A 15,237-nucleotide genomic window follows, 5' to 3' on the forward strand; every position below is an offset into this window, starting at 1 on the left:
CTGTTAAAAAGACAATTCAGTAAATGAATTTCATTTCATGAGACTTTTCTGCTTCAGAATATAGTTGATGGTCTGTTGAGATATGAAACTATCCGATAATTTCCTTCATATTTTTGTCTTATCAAGCAATCATTTTTTTCCCCTAGATTCTGAAATTTATTTCAGACTTCCTTGCTTTTTTGGTACTCTACAATTTCATCATTCCAATTTCATTATATGTGACAGTTGAAATGCAGAAATTTCTTGGATCATTTTTTATTGGCTGGGATCTTGATCTCTATCATGAAGAATCAGATCAGAAAGCTCAAGTCAATACTTCTGATCTGAATGAAGAACTTGGACAGGTAAAAATGATCCGTTTTTTTTCTAATTTGTTATTTTTATCAAAATAATAAGTGTACAAAGACTAATAAAACTAAATATTACAAGGCTTATACCAAAAAACAGCCACACTTTCTTTGCTCCACACCTAATTTCTTGTTTCCCATTTTGAAATCTTAAGCTGTTTTTTTCATTACTTAGCACTGTATTTCTATATAGTATTCTTTCTTGATTTTTAAATTTGAGACATTATTTACTATGGAATCTAAACATATAATACTACACTACTCCTTCCACACGCATACCCAGACATATACCAACTTTGCCTCCCCATGACACCCCAGTATTGTTAAATCACAATTTGGGATTTAATAAATATTCATTTACATTATTAGGACTGTTTTGGTATTATTTACTAATTCCTTGTTCTCTTTGTAATACTATACTTACATTTTTATTTCTTATGTATTTTGGTTTTGCTGGAGTTAATTGCTCTGTTTTTTATTTGCTTAATTTTCATTTACCACAAACAAATCTCTGACAAGTATATGAACCATCTCTCCACGTATTCAAACACACCAGGTAATCTAGGATTTCCTTTCTCTTTCTTGTTATCTCGCTGACTTTCTGTTTTGAAGCCTTTTATTTTTCTGCTTCAATTTGGACTTCTTTCTGGGCCTGCTTCTCTGCTGTCACCGTGGGCTTGCTTTTCCATCACCCTAGAACTTCCTTTGTCTCCCACCCGTTTTGGATTTCCTGTCTTCTGGATCCCATGTCTTCCCACCTGTTGATTATTCTCTTATTTTGGTGGAACACATCTAATAACTTCTTGAAAAAGGATGCATAACAGGGAAATACTTTGAAACTTCTCACGTCTGAAAATATCTTTATTCCCTTCTTACACTTGATTAGTAATTTAGCTGGGTAGGGACTTCACTGGTGGTCCAGTGGTAAGCGATCTGCCTTGCAGTGCAGGGGACGCGGCTTTGATCCCTGGTCAGGGAACTAAGATCCCACATGCCGCAGGGCAACTAAGATCCCACGTGCAGCAACTACTGAGCTCGCACACTCCAGTGAGGAGCCCGCGCACTCCAACGAGGAGCCCGCGCACCGTAATGAAAGATCCCGCATGCTTCAACGAGGATCCCATGTGCTGCAGATAAGACCCAACACAGCCCCCCAAAAAATAAAATATTAATAAAATAAATAAATAATAAACAAATCTTAAAAAAAAATAATTTATCTGGGTAACACATGCCAGGTTGGAAATTATTTTTCCTCAAAATTTCAAAAGCATTTCTTCATTTATTTCTAGCTTCCAGTGTTTTTTTTAGAAATCCAATGCCATTCTGATTCTCAGTTCTTTATGTGTGATCTGTTGTTTTATCTCTGGAAGTGTTTAGTGTTTTAGGATCTTCCCTTTATTCAATGAATCTGAAATTTTATGATATACCTTGGTGTGAGTCTTTTTTTTTTTCTTTCATTGGGCAATAAACTCTGTGAGCCCTTTTTGCCTGGAAACACAAGTCCTTCAGTTCTAGGAATTTTTCTTATATTATTTCTTTGATAAAGTGTCTTTTTATGTTTTATGGGATTTTCTTTTGAAATTTATTATTTTGGATGTCAGATCATTTATCTTGACTCTCTGATTTCTTTGACTTTCAATTTTAATTTCTCTGTTTTTATAATCTTTTTGGGAGAATTCATGAACTTTATCTTTCCACCTATCTTTTTTTTTGCATTGTTTTTTATACTGCAGATTCTTATTAGTCATCAATTTTATACACATCAGTATATACCTGTCAATCCCAATCGCCCAATTCAGCACACCACCATCCCCACCATCCCCCATGGCGGTTTTCCTCACTTGGTGTCCATATGTCTGTTCTCTACATCTGTGTCTCAACTTCTGCCCTGCAAACTGGTTCATCTGTACCATTTTTCTAGGTTCCACATACATGCATTAATAAACGGTCTTTGTTTTTCTCTTTCTGACTTACTTCACTCTGTATGACACTCTCTAGATCCGTCCACGTCTCAACAAATGACTCAATTTCGTTCCTTCTTATGACTCAGTAATATTCCATTGTATATATGTACCACATCTTCTTTATTCATTCATCTGTCGATGGGCGTTTAGGTTGCTTCCATGACCTGGCTGTTGTAAATAGTGCTGCAGTGAACATTGGGGTGCATGTGTCTTTTTGAATTATGGTTTTCTCTGGGTATATGCCCAGTAGTGGGATTGCTGGATCATATGGTAAATCTATTTTTACTTTTTTAAGGAACCTCCATATTGTTCTCCATAGTGGCTGTATCAATTTACATTCCCACCAACAGTGCAAGAGGGTTCCCTTTTCTCCACACCCTCTCCAGCATTTGTTGTTTGTAGATTTTCTGATGATGCCCATTCTAACTGGTGTGAGGTGATGCCTCATTGAAGTTTTGATTTGCATTTCTCTAATAATTAGTGATGTTGAACAGCTTTTCATGTGCTTCTTGGCCATCTGCATGTCTTTGGAGAAATGTCTATTTAGGTCTTCTGCCCATTTTTGGATTGGGTTGTTTGTTTCTTTAACATTGAGCTGCATGAGCTGTTTATATATTTTGGGGATTAATCCTTTGTCTGTTGATTCGTTTGCAAATATTTTCTCCCATTCTGAGGGTTGTTTCGTATTTATGGTTTCCTTTGCTGTGCAAAAGCTTTGAAGTTTCATTAGGTCCCATTTTTTTGTTTTTATTTCCATTACTCTAGGAGGTGGATCAAAAAAGATCTTGCTGTGATTTATGTGAAAGAGTGTTCTTCCTATGTCTTCCTCTAAGAGTTTTATAGTGTCGGGTCTTACATTTACATCTCGAATCCATTTTGAGTTTATTTTTGTGTGTGGTGTTAGGAAGTGTTCTAATTTCATTCTTTTACATGTAGCTGTCCAGTTTTCCCAGCACCACTTACTGAAGAGACTGTCTTTTCTCCATCATATATCTTTGCCTCCTTTGTCATAGATTAGTTGACCATAGTTGCGTGGGTTTATCTCTGGGCTTTCTATCGTGTTCCATTGATCTGTATTTCTGTTTTTGTGCCAGTACCATATTGTCTTGATTACTGTAGTTTTGTAGTATAGTCTGAGGTCAGGGAGTCTGATTCCTCCAGCTCCGTTTTTTCCCCTCAAGACTGCTTTGGCTATTCGGGGTCTTTTGTGTCTCCATACAAATTTTAAGATGATTTGTTCTAGTTCCGTAAAAAGTGCCATTGGTAATTTGATAGGGATTGCATTGAATCTGTAGATTGCTTTGGGTAGTATAGTCATTTTCACTATTGATTCTTCCAGTCCAAGAACATGCTATATCTCTCCATCTGTTGGTATCATCTTTAATTTCTTTCATCAGTGTCTTATAGTTTTCTGTATACAGGTCTTTTGTCTCCCTAGGTAGGTTTATTCCTAGATATTTTATTCTTTTTGTTGCAGTGGTAAATGGGGGTGTTTCCATAATTTCTCTTTCAGATTTTTCATCATTAGTGTATACGAATGCAAGAGATTTCTGTGCATTAATTTGTATCCTGCAACTTTACCAAATTTATTGATGAGCGCTAGTATTTTTCTGGTAGCATTTTTAGGATTCTCTATTTATAGTATCATGTCATCTGCAGACAGTGACAGTTTTACTTCTTCTTTTCCAATTTGTATTCCTTTTATTTCTTTTTCTTCTCTGATTGCCATGGTTAGGACTTCCAAAACTATGTTGAATAATAGTGGTGAGAGTGGACATCCTTGTCTCGTTCTTGATCTTAGAGGAAATGCTTTCAGTTTTTCACCATTGAGAATGATGTTTGCTGTGGGTTTGTCATATATGGCCTTTATTATGTTGAGGTAGGTTCCCTCTATGCCCACTTTCGGGAGAGTTTTTATCATAAATGGGTGTTGAATTTTGTCAAAAGCTTTTTCTGCATCTACTGAGATGATCATGGTTTTTGTTCTTCAGTTTGTTAATATGGTGTATCCCATTGATTGATTTGCGTATATTGAAGAATCCTTGCATCCCTGGGATAAATCCCACGTGATCGTGGTGTATGATCCTTTTAATGTGTTGTTGGATTCTGTTTGCTGGTATTTTGTTAGGATTTTTGCATCTATATTTATCAGTGATATTGGTCTGTAATTTTCTTTTTTTGTGATATCTTTGTCTGGTTTTCGTATCAGGGTGATGGTGGCCTCGTAGAATGAGTTTGGGAGTGCTCCTTCCTCTGCAGTTTTTTGGAAAAGTATGAGAAGGATGGATGTTAACTCTTCTCTAAACGTTTGATAGAATTCACCTGTGAAGCCGTCTGGTCCTGGACTTTGGTTTGTTGGAAGATTTTTTTTTTTTTTCGGTACGTGGGCCTCTCACTGTTGTGGCCTCTCCCGTTGCAGAGCACAGGCTCCAAACGCGCAGGCTCAGCGTCCATAGCTCACGGTTCCAGCTGCTCTGTGGCATGGGATCTTCCCGGACCGGGGCACGAACCCTTATCCCCGGCATCGGCAGGCGGACTCTCAACCCCTGTGCCATCAGGGAAGCCCATGTTGGAAGATTTTTAATCACAGTTTCAATTTCATTACTTGTGATTGGTCTGTGCATATTTTCTGTTTCTTCCTGGTTCAGTCTTGGAAGGTTATACCTTTCTAAGAATTTGTCCATTTCTTCCAGGTTGTCCATTTTATTGGCATAGAGTTGCTTGTAGTAGTCTCTTACGATGCTTTGTATTTCTGTGGTGTCTGTTGTAACTTCTCCTTTTTCATTTCTAATTTTATTGATTTGAGTCCTCTCCCTCTTTTTCTTGATGAGTCTGGCTAATGGTTTATCGATTTTGTTTATCTTCTAAAGAACCAGCTTTTAGTTTTATTGGATCTTTGCTATTGTTTTCTTTGTTTCTATTTCATTTATTTCTGCTCTGATTTTTATGATTTCTTTCCTTCTGCTAACTCTGGGTTTTGTTTGTTCTTCTTTCTCTAGTTCCTTTGGGTGTAAGGTTAGATTGTTTACTTGAGATTTTTCTTGTTTCTTGAGGTTGGCTTTTATAGCTATAAACTTCCTTCTTAGAACTGCTTTTGCTGCATCCCATAGGTTTTGGATCGTCGTGTTTTCATTGTCATTTGTCTGTAGGTATTTTTTGATTTCCTCTTTGATTTCTTCAGTAATCTCTTGGTTATTTAGTAACGTATTGTTTAGCCTCAATGTGTTTGTGTTTTTTACGTTTTTTTCCCCTGTAATTCATTTCTAATCTCATAGTGTTGTGGTCAGAAAAGATGCTTGATATGATTTCAATTTTCTTAAATTTACTGAGGCTTGATTTGTGACCCAATATGTGATCTATCCTGGAGAATGTTCATGCGCACTTGAGAAGAAAGTGTAATCTGCTATTTTTGGATGGAATGTCCTATAAATATCAATTAATGCTATCTGGTCTTTTGTGTCATTTAAAGCTTCTGTTTCCTTATTTATTTTCATTTTGGATCATCTGCCCATTGGTGTAAGTGAGGTGTTAAAGTCCCCCACTATTATTGTGTTGCTGTCGATTTTCTCTTTTATAGCTGTTAGCAGTTGCCTTATGTATTGAGGTGCTCCTATGTTGGGTGCATATATATTTGTAATGTTATATCTTCTTGGATCGATACCTTGATCATTATGTAGTGTCCTTCCTTGTCTCTTGTAACATTATTTTAAAGTCTATTTATCTGATATGAGTATTGATATACCAGCTTTCTTTTGGTTTCCATTTGCATGGAATATCTTTTTACATCCCCTCACTTTCAGTCTGTATGTGTCCCTAGGTCTGAAGTGCGTCTTTTGTAGACAGGCATATATACGGGTCTTGTTTTTGTATCCATTCAGCAAGCCTGTGTCTTTTGGTTGGAGCATTGAATCCATTCACGTTTAAGGTAATTATCGATATGTATGTTCCTCTGACCATTTTCTGAATTGTTTTGGGTTTGTTTTTGTAGGTCCTTTTCTTCTCTTTTGTTTCCCGCTTAGAGAAGTTCCTTTAGCATTTGTTGTAAAGCTGGTTTGGTGGTGCTGAATTGTCTTAGCTTTTGCTTATTTGTAAAGCTTTTGATTTCTCCATCGAATCTGAATGAGATCCTTGCTGGGTAGAGTAATCTTGGCTGTAGGTTTTTCCCTTTCATCACTTTAAGCAGATCATGCCACTCCCTTCTGGCTTATAGAGTTTCTGCTGAGAAATCAGCTGTTAACCTTATGGTAGTTCCCTTGTATGTTATTTGTCGTTTTTCCCTTGCTGCTTTTGATAATTTTTCTTTGTCTTTAATTTTTGCCAATTTGATTACTATGTGCCTCGGCGTGTTTCTCCTTGGGTTTATCCTGTGTGGGACTCGCTGCGCTTCCTGGACTCGGGTGGCTATTTCCTTTCCCATGTTAGGGAAGTTTTTGACTATAATCTCTTCAGATATTTTCTCTGGTTCTTTCTCTCTCTCTTCTTCTGCGACCCTTATGATGCGAATGTTGTTGCGTTTAATGTTGTCCCAGAGGTCTCTTAGGCTGTCTTCATTTCTTTTCATTCTTTTTTCTTTAGTTCTGTTCCACAGCAGTGAATTCCACCATTCTGTCTTCCAGGTCACTTATCTGTTCTTCTGCCTCAGTTATTCTGCTATTGATTCCTTCTAGTGTAGTTTTCATTGTCATTTATTGTATTGTTCATCTCTGTTTGTTTGTTCTTTAATTCTTCTAGGTCTTTTTTAAACATTTCTTGCATCTTCTCGATCTTTGCCTCCATTCTTTTTCTAAGGTCCTGGATCATCTTCACTATCATTATTCTGAAATTTATTTTTGGAAGGTTGCCTATCTCCACTTCATTTAGTTGTTTTTCTGGGTTTTTATCTTGTTCCTTCATCTGGTACATAGCCCTCCGCCTTTTCATCTTGTCTTTCTGTGAATGTGGTTTTTTTACACAGGCTGCAGGATTGTAGTTCTTCTTGCTTCTGCCGTCTGCCCTCTGGTTCCACCTATCTTTTGATTTCTTTTATTTGTATTGTAATGTTTTTAATTTCTAATATCCTAGTATATCTGAATGGTCTTTTTTTTTTTTTTTTTTTTTGGCCACACAGCTTGCGGGATCTCAGTTCCCCTACTAGGGATCGAACCCATGTCCCCGCAGTGGAAACGCAGAGTCCTAACCACTGCACAGCCAGGGAATTCCCAGAATGGTCGTCTTTTAATTACATCTTATTCTTGTTTCTTGAATATAATCTGTTCTTTCACCTCTTTGAGGATATTAATGACAGTTTCTTTAAAGCCTTCTGCTAGTTGCATTTTCTCAGTTTTTTCCTAGTTCCTTTCTCAGTACATCAGTTCCGCTGTAATGTGACATATGCATTCCTAAAATCACTGTGCTATGCAAAATTACTTAGTAAAAACCACAGGGCTGGGCTTCCCTGGTGGTGCAGTGGTTGGGAGTCCGCCTGCCGATGTAGGGGACACGGGTTCATGCCCCAGTCCGGGAAGATCCCACATGCCGCAGAGTGACTGGGCCCGTGAGCCATGGCCGCTGAGCCTGCGCATCCGTAAGCCTGTGCTCCGCAACGGGAGAAGGCCACAACGGTGAGAGGCCCGTGTACCGCAAAAAAACAAAAACAAAACACACAGGGCTTATGGGAAAATGGAATTGGGATACAACAAAAACTTTGTCAGTAACACATTTAAAATAAAAAAATAAGGGCCTCCCTGGTGGCGCAGTGGTTGGGGGGTCCGCCTGCCGATGCAGGGGCGCGGGTTCGTGCCCCGGTCCGGGAGGATCCCACATGCTGCAGAGTGGCTGGGCCCGTGAGCCATGGCCGCTGAGCCTGCGCGTCTGGAGCCTGTGTTCCGTAACGGGAGAGGCCACAGTGGTGAGAGAGGCCTGCTTACCACAAAAAACAACAAAAAAGATAAGAACCTAATGACAACAGGACTTGCTAGATTATTAAGAAATACATAAATACTACAATAAATATGGCACTTTATCTTGAAAATGACCTGAAGTTTTCTTGTGAAAGTGGCCATCAGAAGTATTGCAATTTGTGTGTTATTGTGAAGTATTGGAAGGAAGGTTGTCTGAAAACAGAAGGAAAGTATGATACCAGATGTGAATGGTTATGGCTCATAACACACATGGTGACCTGAAGTAGCTGCTAGCTGTTTGAGGTTTGTATATTTCATGTATGCTGGATGCAGTTTTCTGTGTTCACCTAGTGTTTCTCACAGATGAAACTGTTCATAATCAAACGCAAAGTTCATATTATGCTCAAATTGTTCCCTTATATATCAGTCTCATTGTAATAAGTTCTTGTGTTTTCAAGAAAGTGTTATCGTGGAACTGCCTGTCATTTGTTTTAGACTCTTTGCCTTTTCATGTAAGGGGATATCCTCAAATGAATGCTAATCTTTGGTTTTCTTTACAAGTCCAAAAGTTTTCCCTAGAAAAGCCTGGCAGCCCAGCTGTTTTTGGGGGTTATCCCCAAATATCAGTATTGACTTTTCCTCAGTTTACCCAGAGAGAATAACTGCAGTTCGTATTTCTCCTGCTTGTTCAGCAGAAAGTATCAGTCAACTCTACAGATGAACATGAACCTAAAGATGCCACAGACTTCAAAGAGTATATAGATTTTAAATATTTTGTATTACCCTGTTTTGTTTCTGTGGCATCTTTAATTATTTGCTTGTGCTCAGATTATACGTAAGACTTTTAACATGAGTATATCAATGTTAATAGGTAAACAACTTCAGGAGCCAGAGTACAAAGTTTTTTTGTTTACCATAATGCCCTGAACATAAAGGTTTGTTTTCTTTTGTTTTCTATTTCTAGGTCGAGTATGTGTTTACAGACAAAACTGGTACACTGACCGAAAACGAGATGCAGTTTCGGGAATGTTCAATTAATGGTATAAAATACCAAGAAATCAATGGTAGACTTGTATCTGAAGGACCAACACCAGACTCTTCAGATGGAAACTTATCTTATCTTAGTAGTTTATCCCATCTTAACAACTTATCCCATCTTGCAACCAGTTCCTCTTTTAGAACCAGTCCTGAAAATGAAACTGAACTAGTAAGCAATTTTTAAGTTAATAAATAGGAGTTTCATTTGAAATAGTAATTCTTTGTTAGTTGGTGGGTTGTAGGAGAAAAAGTTTAAGTGTTAGTGGGGCAAGGAATATACATTTGAAATGTTTAGCCTTTGATTCAGCACTGAAAATTTACAGTCATAAGCCAGTTTGTCACTTAATATGCATCTACTTTAGGGAGGGAGGCTCAAGAGGAAGGGGATATGGGGACATGTGTATACGTATGGCTGATTCGCTTTGTTGTGCAACAGAAAGTAACACAGTATTGTGAAGCAATTATACTCCAATAAAGATCTATTAAAAATAAATAAATAAATAAAATGTTCCACTAAAAAAATATATATAGGGCTTCCCTGGTTGGCGCAGTGGTTGAGAGTCCGCCTGCCGATGCAGGGGATGTGGGTTTGTGCCCTGGTCCGGGAAGATCCCACGTGCCGCGGAGCGGCTGAGCCCGTGAGCCATGGCCGCTGAGCCTGCGCGTCTGGAGCCTGTGCTCCGCAGTGGGAGAGGCCACAACAGTCAGAGGCCCACGTACCGCAAAAAAAAAAAAAAAAAATATGTGTGTGTGTGTGTGTGTGTGTGTGTGTATATGCATCTACTTTAGTTCTCTGGGTATTTAAACGGGACTAAGTTAAAGAAAGCCCTTTCTGCCTTGAAATAAAGAGGACTTTGTTAAGGAATAGAGCTTAATAGAGTTTTTGAGATCTCAGTTCTTCCACAAAAGAGTTTTCACCTTTACTTGCAATTTGTTTATGCCTCCTAAAAATATACTCAGATGTTGAAGGGTCATAAGCAAATGTGACATTTTACTCTTGGTATTCAGAAGCAACCAACTGTTATTTATGCAATTCAGAATTGTAGCACTCTGGTTCTACGTCTTAGTTTATCAAATTATGAGCTGTATTGGCATTTTTTAGAATTTTGTTTCTGGTTTCCTACATGTTCCTACATGTTTTTTGGTATTGGTATATTTTATTATGAATATTAATTATGTTTCTACAGATTAAAGAACATGATCTCTTCTTTAAAGCAGTCAGTCTCTGTCACACTGTGCAGATTAGCAGTGTTCAGACTGATGGAATTGGTGATGGTCCCTGGCAAACCAACCTTGCACCCTCCCAGTTGGAGTACTATGCATCTTCACCAGATGAAAAGGCTCTCGTGGAAGCTGCTGCAAGGTAGTTTAAGTTTAATTTTCAAATCTTCAGAAAAATACCTTTTAAATGAAAATGTGAAAATGCAAGAACATAATTTTAAATTCTCAGACAAAATTGAGAAACATAAAGGTATTTTATTTTATTTTTACACTTTTTTTACACATAAAGGTATTTTATTTATATGTATATTTACACATAAAAGTATTTTAAATGAGAATTTGAAATGTCATTTTGTTGTCAGGCTTGCATTAAGTCATATTTTGAAGAGATCTCTTTAAAAGTCTGGTTACTGTGAAATATGAACAATATAATTTGTGAGAAATACTTGTGTATGTATTGTTTTGGATCTACTGTCATCCTTCAAGTTCTTAAAAATAATCCTATACTCAAAGGAAATAACTTTAAAATACATCTTAAACTTATATTTTAAATGATTTTATTCAAGTTAGTTATATTGTGAATTATAAAGTATCATCCTTTAAATCTTATATTTCTTTCTCCTTTTATTTCCTAGATTTGGCATTGTATTTATTGGCAATTCTGGAGAAACTATGGAAGTTAAAACACTTGGAAAACTGGAACGGTAATTTTTTTCTATATTTTAATTTTCTATATATTAAGTGTTTACTATAGAACAGGAGTTGGTAAACTATGACCCAGAAACCAGATCTGGCCTACAGCCTGCAAACTAAATTACATTTTTTTTTTTTTTTTTTTTTTTGCGGTATGCGGGCCTCTCACTGTTGTGGCCTCTCCCATTGCGGAGCACAGGCTCCGGACACGCAGGCTCAGTGGCCATGGCTCAGGAGCCCAGCCGCTCCGCGGTATGTGGGATCTTCCCGGACAAGGGCACGAACCCGCATCCCCTGCATCGGCAGGCGGACTCTCAACCACTGCGCCACCAGGGAAGCCCCCTAAATTACATTTTTAAAGTGTTTTCCAAAGCAAAAAAATATGCAGCAGAGATCATATATGGTCTTCAAAGCCTAAAGTATTTACTGTCTGGCCCCTTACAGGAAAAGTTTACTGACACCTGCTCTAGAATGATGTCAGTATTACATTGTATCTCATCATGGTAGTAACAGTATAATACTCTGAAACTTTCATCTGTATTTTAGCTTAATGGTTCTTGAATTTACTTATGTGTTTATTTTTACACATTCTTAGGATAATGAGTTTTGTAAATTTCTACTCACTAAATAAAAACTTCCTTATCTTTCCTATGATTTTTATCTTTCAAACATTAAGGAACTGTTGTATTATTTCCAGTATTTCCTCTGTTTGATAAATTAGTCCATTCTTATCACATTCATATCTTTCGTGGTTTTATCATTTCTGATCATATCTCAGCTCCACTTGTGCTTTTCCAGACTATGCTTTTCTGAACTAAATAGTGCCCAGTCTTTGGCTACTTTTATCTGGGAGCCTGTCTAGCTCATTTTATAAACTTATAAACCATTCTACTCAGTGTTTTTCTTTGAGATGTGCCAAAACATTCCATATGTACATCATTGTATAAATTCATCTAGAAGACTTTTCAATCCACACCTGACCCATCCACACAAATTCTTTTACAGCTCCCTAGAGAGGCCTTTGTGTCCCCCAACTGCACACACATGCCCTGTCGTAGGTTCAGAATCACTGCTGTCATGAGCCTCTGTTACTAATGTGAGTGTTCGTATTTCTCAGGTGTGTTTAGGCAGAAAAAAGAGTTGAGAATCAGTCACCTTTTTTAGTGAGGAAAAACATGAAGCTGGGCAGATATGTATTCCATTCCTTGCTGTGCCATTCACATGCTTATTTGACTTAAGGTAAATGAGTGTATCTTTCTGAGTTTAATAGTCCTCACCTGTAAAATGAGATAAGACCTACCTCGTTTGGTTCTCATGGGTATTAAATGATATAAGGTATGTAAAGTACGTGGCATTTGGTAAGTACTTAATAAATGTCAGTTCCTTCTTTTTCTGTCCTGTGTTATTAATGACTCATAATCCATCATCTTGAAAAATGTAACTGAGATTAATTTCGTGTTCTAAATTAACCATTTTATCTTTTATAGGGATTCTTTCCAAATATTCACTTAATATTCAAAAAAGTACAGATTTTGTCTTTCTTATTTTTTCTTCCTTAGGTACAAACTGCTTCATATTCTGGAATTTAATTCAGATCGTAGAAGAATGAGTGTAATTGTTCAGGCACCTTCAGGTAACCAATTTAAATGTTCATGAATTTTTAGTTATGTAATACTAAGAACTTAATAACTCATTTTTCTTTTTAGGTGAGAAACTTTTATTTGTTAAAGGAGCCGAATCATCAGTTCTCCCGGAATGTATAGGTGGAGAAATAGAAAAAACAAGAATTCATGTAGATGAATTTGCTTTGGTAAGTGCAAATTTCTCTAATTTAAAAACCGCTAAAAATATATATATATATGAAAGATTTGGGGTTTCATTTTTGCATTAGTATTTTATCAAAAATTATAGAAATTCTGCAGTTCTGTTACATTATATGTTGGCTCTTCATTCGTTGGTTAAAATTTGACCTTTTTTAACCTGCTAAAATATGTCTTCTCTTTGCACCTAGTACAGCCAGAGTACTTATGGCTACAAGGACCACTCAGATTGCTATACTAAAAAGGGAGGGACTTCCCTGGCAGTCCAGTGGTTAAGACTCCGTGCTTCCATTGTAGGGGGCATGGGTTCCATCCCTGGTCGGGGGATTAAGATCCTGCATGCTGTGCAGCATGACCCCCCCACCAAAAAAAAAAAGAGACGTACAAAAATCCCAAGTATGTGTAGAAACTGGAACCCTGATAACATTGCTGATGGGAATATAAATGATATGGCCACTTTCAAAAATAGTTTTACAATTCCTCATAGAACATAGAGTAATATAGAGTTACTATATACTTGGTAATTTCACTCCTAGGTATACATCCAAGAGAATTGAAAACATACATCTACACAGAAACTTGTACTTAGCAGCTTTATTCCTAATAGCCAAAAAAATGGAAACACCCAAATGTCCATCAACTGATGTGTCATATCCATATATGATATGTGTCATATCCATATAACAAAATGTTATTTGGCCATTAAAAGGAATGAAATACTGATATATGCTACATCATGGATGAACTTTGAAAAGATTGCTAAGGAAGCCAGTCACAAAAGGCCACATGTTCCATTTATATGAAATGCCCAGAAAAGACAGATTCATAGAGCCAGAAAGCATATTAGTGGTTGCCAGGAGCTGGAGAAAGGGGGGAAAGGGAAGTGTCTGCTAATGAATATGGAATTCCTTTTGGGGGTGACACAAATGTTCTGGAATTAGATCGTAATAACAGTTGCACGACTTTGTGAGTACACTAAAGACCACTGAATTGTACTTTTTAAAGTGAATTATGGTACGTGAATTATGTCCCTCTTAATAAAAGAATAGGAAAATCTTACAAAAACAGTGCCACAATTCATGTGAAGAGGAAACTTATTAAGCAGCTCCGTCTCAGTCTTAGAGCCTCATGAGCTCTCATTTCTGCATTTCTATAAATGCTGCCCACCTGCCTCCTTTACTTACTTACGGTTTCTTTTCTCCCATTACTTTCTATTTGTTTATGGTCTAGTTCATCTACCATGCTGTAATATCCATAGGAACAAAGGCATTGTTCTACTTTTTTGCGGGGGGGCCGGGGACTGCGGTGGGTCCTCGTTGCTGCCTGTGGGCTTTCTCTAGTTGTGGCGAGTGGGGGGCGCTACTCTTCATTGCGGTGCATGGGCTTCTCGTTGCAGTGGCTTCTCTTGTTGCGGAGCACCGGCTCTAGGCTTGCAGGCTTCAGTAGTTGCAACATGTGGTCTCAGTAGTTGCGGAGTGTGAGATCAGTAGTTGTGGTGCACAGGCTTAGTTGCTCCATGGCAAGCAACATCCTAGGAAGATGTGGGATCTTCCTGGATCAGGGATCGAACCCGTGTCCTCTGCATTGGCAGGCAGATTCTTAACCACTGCACCATCAGGGAAGTCCTATTCTACTTTTCTGTCATTTTAATCCAGAAATATGCTGGCACGTAGTTGGCACTCAATAAATGTTTGTTGTGGAATTAATTAATTTAGTAACTCCCATAGTCTCTTAACTGTTATTTAAGAGAAGCAGGTGTTTATAGGTGTAGGTCATTTGTAAATCAAGGAATGACAACATTTAGAAATCTGCTAAGTAGTGTCATATAGTATTTTAAAACTTTTCCTTTCTGAGTCCTGCTATTAGAACATTTATTTTGGGTTTTTCTGAGGAAAATGTGTTGCAAGAAGAAGAACTTTTGTAAGCTTTCAGATTTAGATACCAACTTCCAAATATTAACACCATAAGAAAAGTTTACACCTGGTAGAATCAGATAATCAAATATATATTCCTAAGTTTTGTGAAATTCCAATTCACCAGTAAAGGTATAATGATACAATTTAAAATCATTCATTCAGTGGCTCTAGAAAGTATTGGTTGGTTGATAATGACCACTTTACAGGCTTCTTTATTTGAAATGTGAATTTGTCATATCATGAACCCTCAGGAAATTATAGTCCCCTTTGCTTAAAAAAAAGTTCTTTTAAAGTAGATAAAAGTGGGGACTTCCCTGCCAGTCCAGTGGTTAAGACTTCACCTTCCAATGCAGGTTCAG

The 15,237-nt window shown here is 37.4% G+C and overlaps 1 protein-coding gene across 4 annotated transcripts in view; it reads left to right on the plus strand.

Moving 5' to 3' along the window:
* The window catches only part of ATP11B (ATPase phospholipid transporting 11B (putative)), a 122,064-nt gene that overhangs the window by 54,138 nt on the left and 52,689 nt on the right, over positions 1-15,237 (plus strand). For all 4 annotated transcript variants that reach the window (XM_079923278.1, XM_079923276.1, XM_079923277.1 and 1 more), the window contains 6 exons: positions 147-344; positions 9,155-9,397; positions 10,416-10,591; positions 11,085-11,153; positions 12,702-12,775; positions 12,849-12,952. In XM_079923278.1, the coding sequence (XP_079779404.1) occupies positions 147-344; positions 9,155-9,397; positions 10,416-10,591; positions 11,085-11,153; positions 12,702-12,775; positions 12,849-12,952 (864 nt within the window). The remainder of the gene's footprint in view (positions 1-146; positions 345-9,154; positions 9,398-10,415; positions 10,592-11,084; positions 11,154-12,701; positions 12,776-12,848; positions 12,953-15,237) is intronic.

The sequence above is a fragment of the Stenella coeruleoalba genome, assembly GCF_951394435.1.
Source record: "Stenella coeruleoalba genome assembly, chromosome: 5".
NCBI classification, from domain to species: domain Eukaryota; kingdom Metazoa; phylum Chordata; class Mammalia; order Artiodactyla; family Delphinidae; genus Stenella; species Stenella coeruleoalba.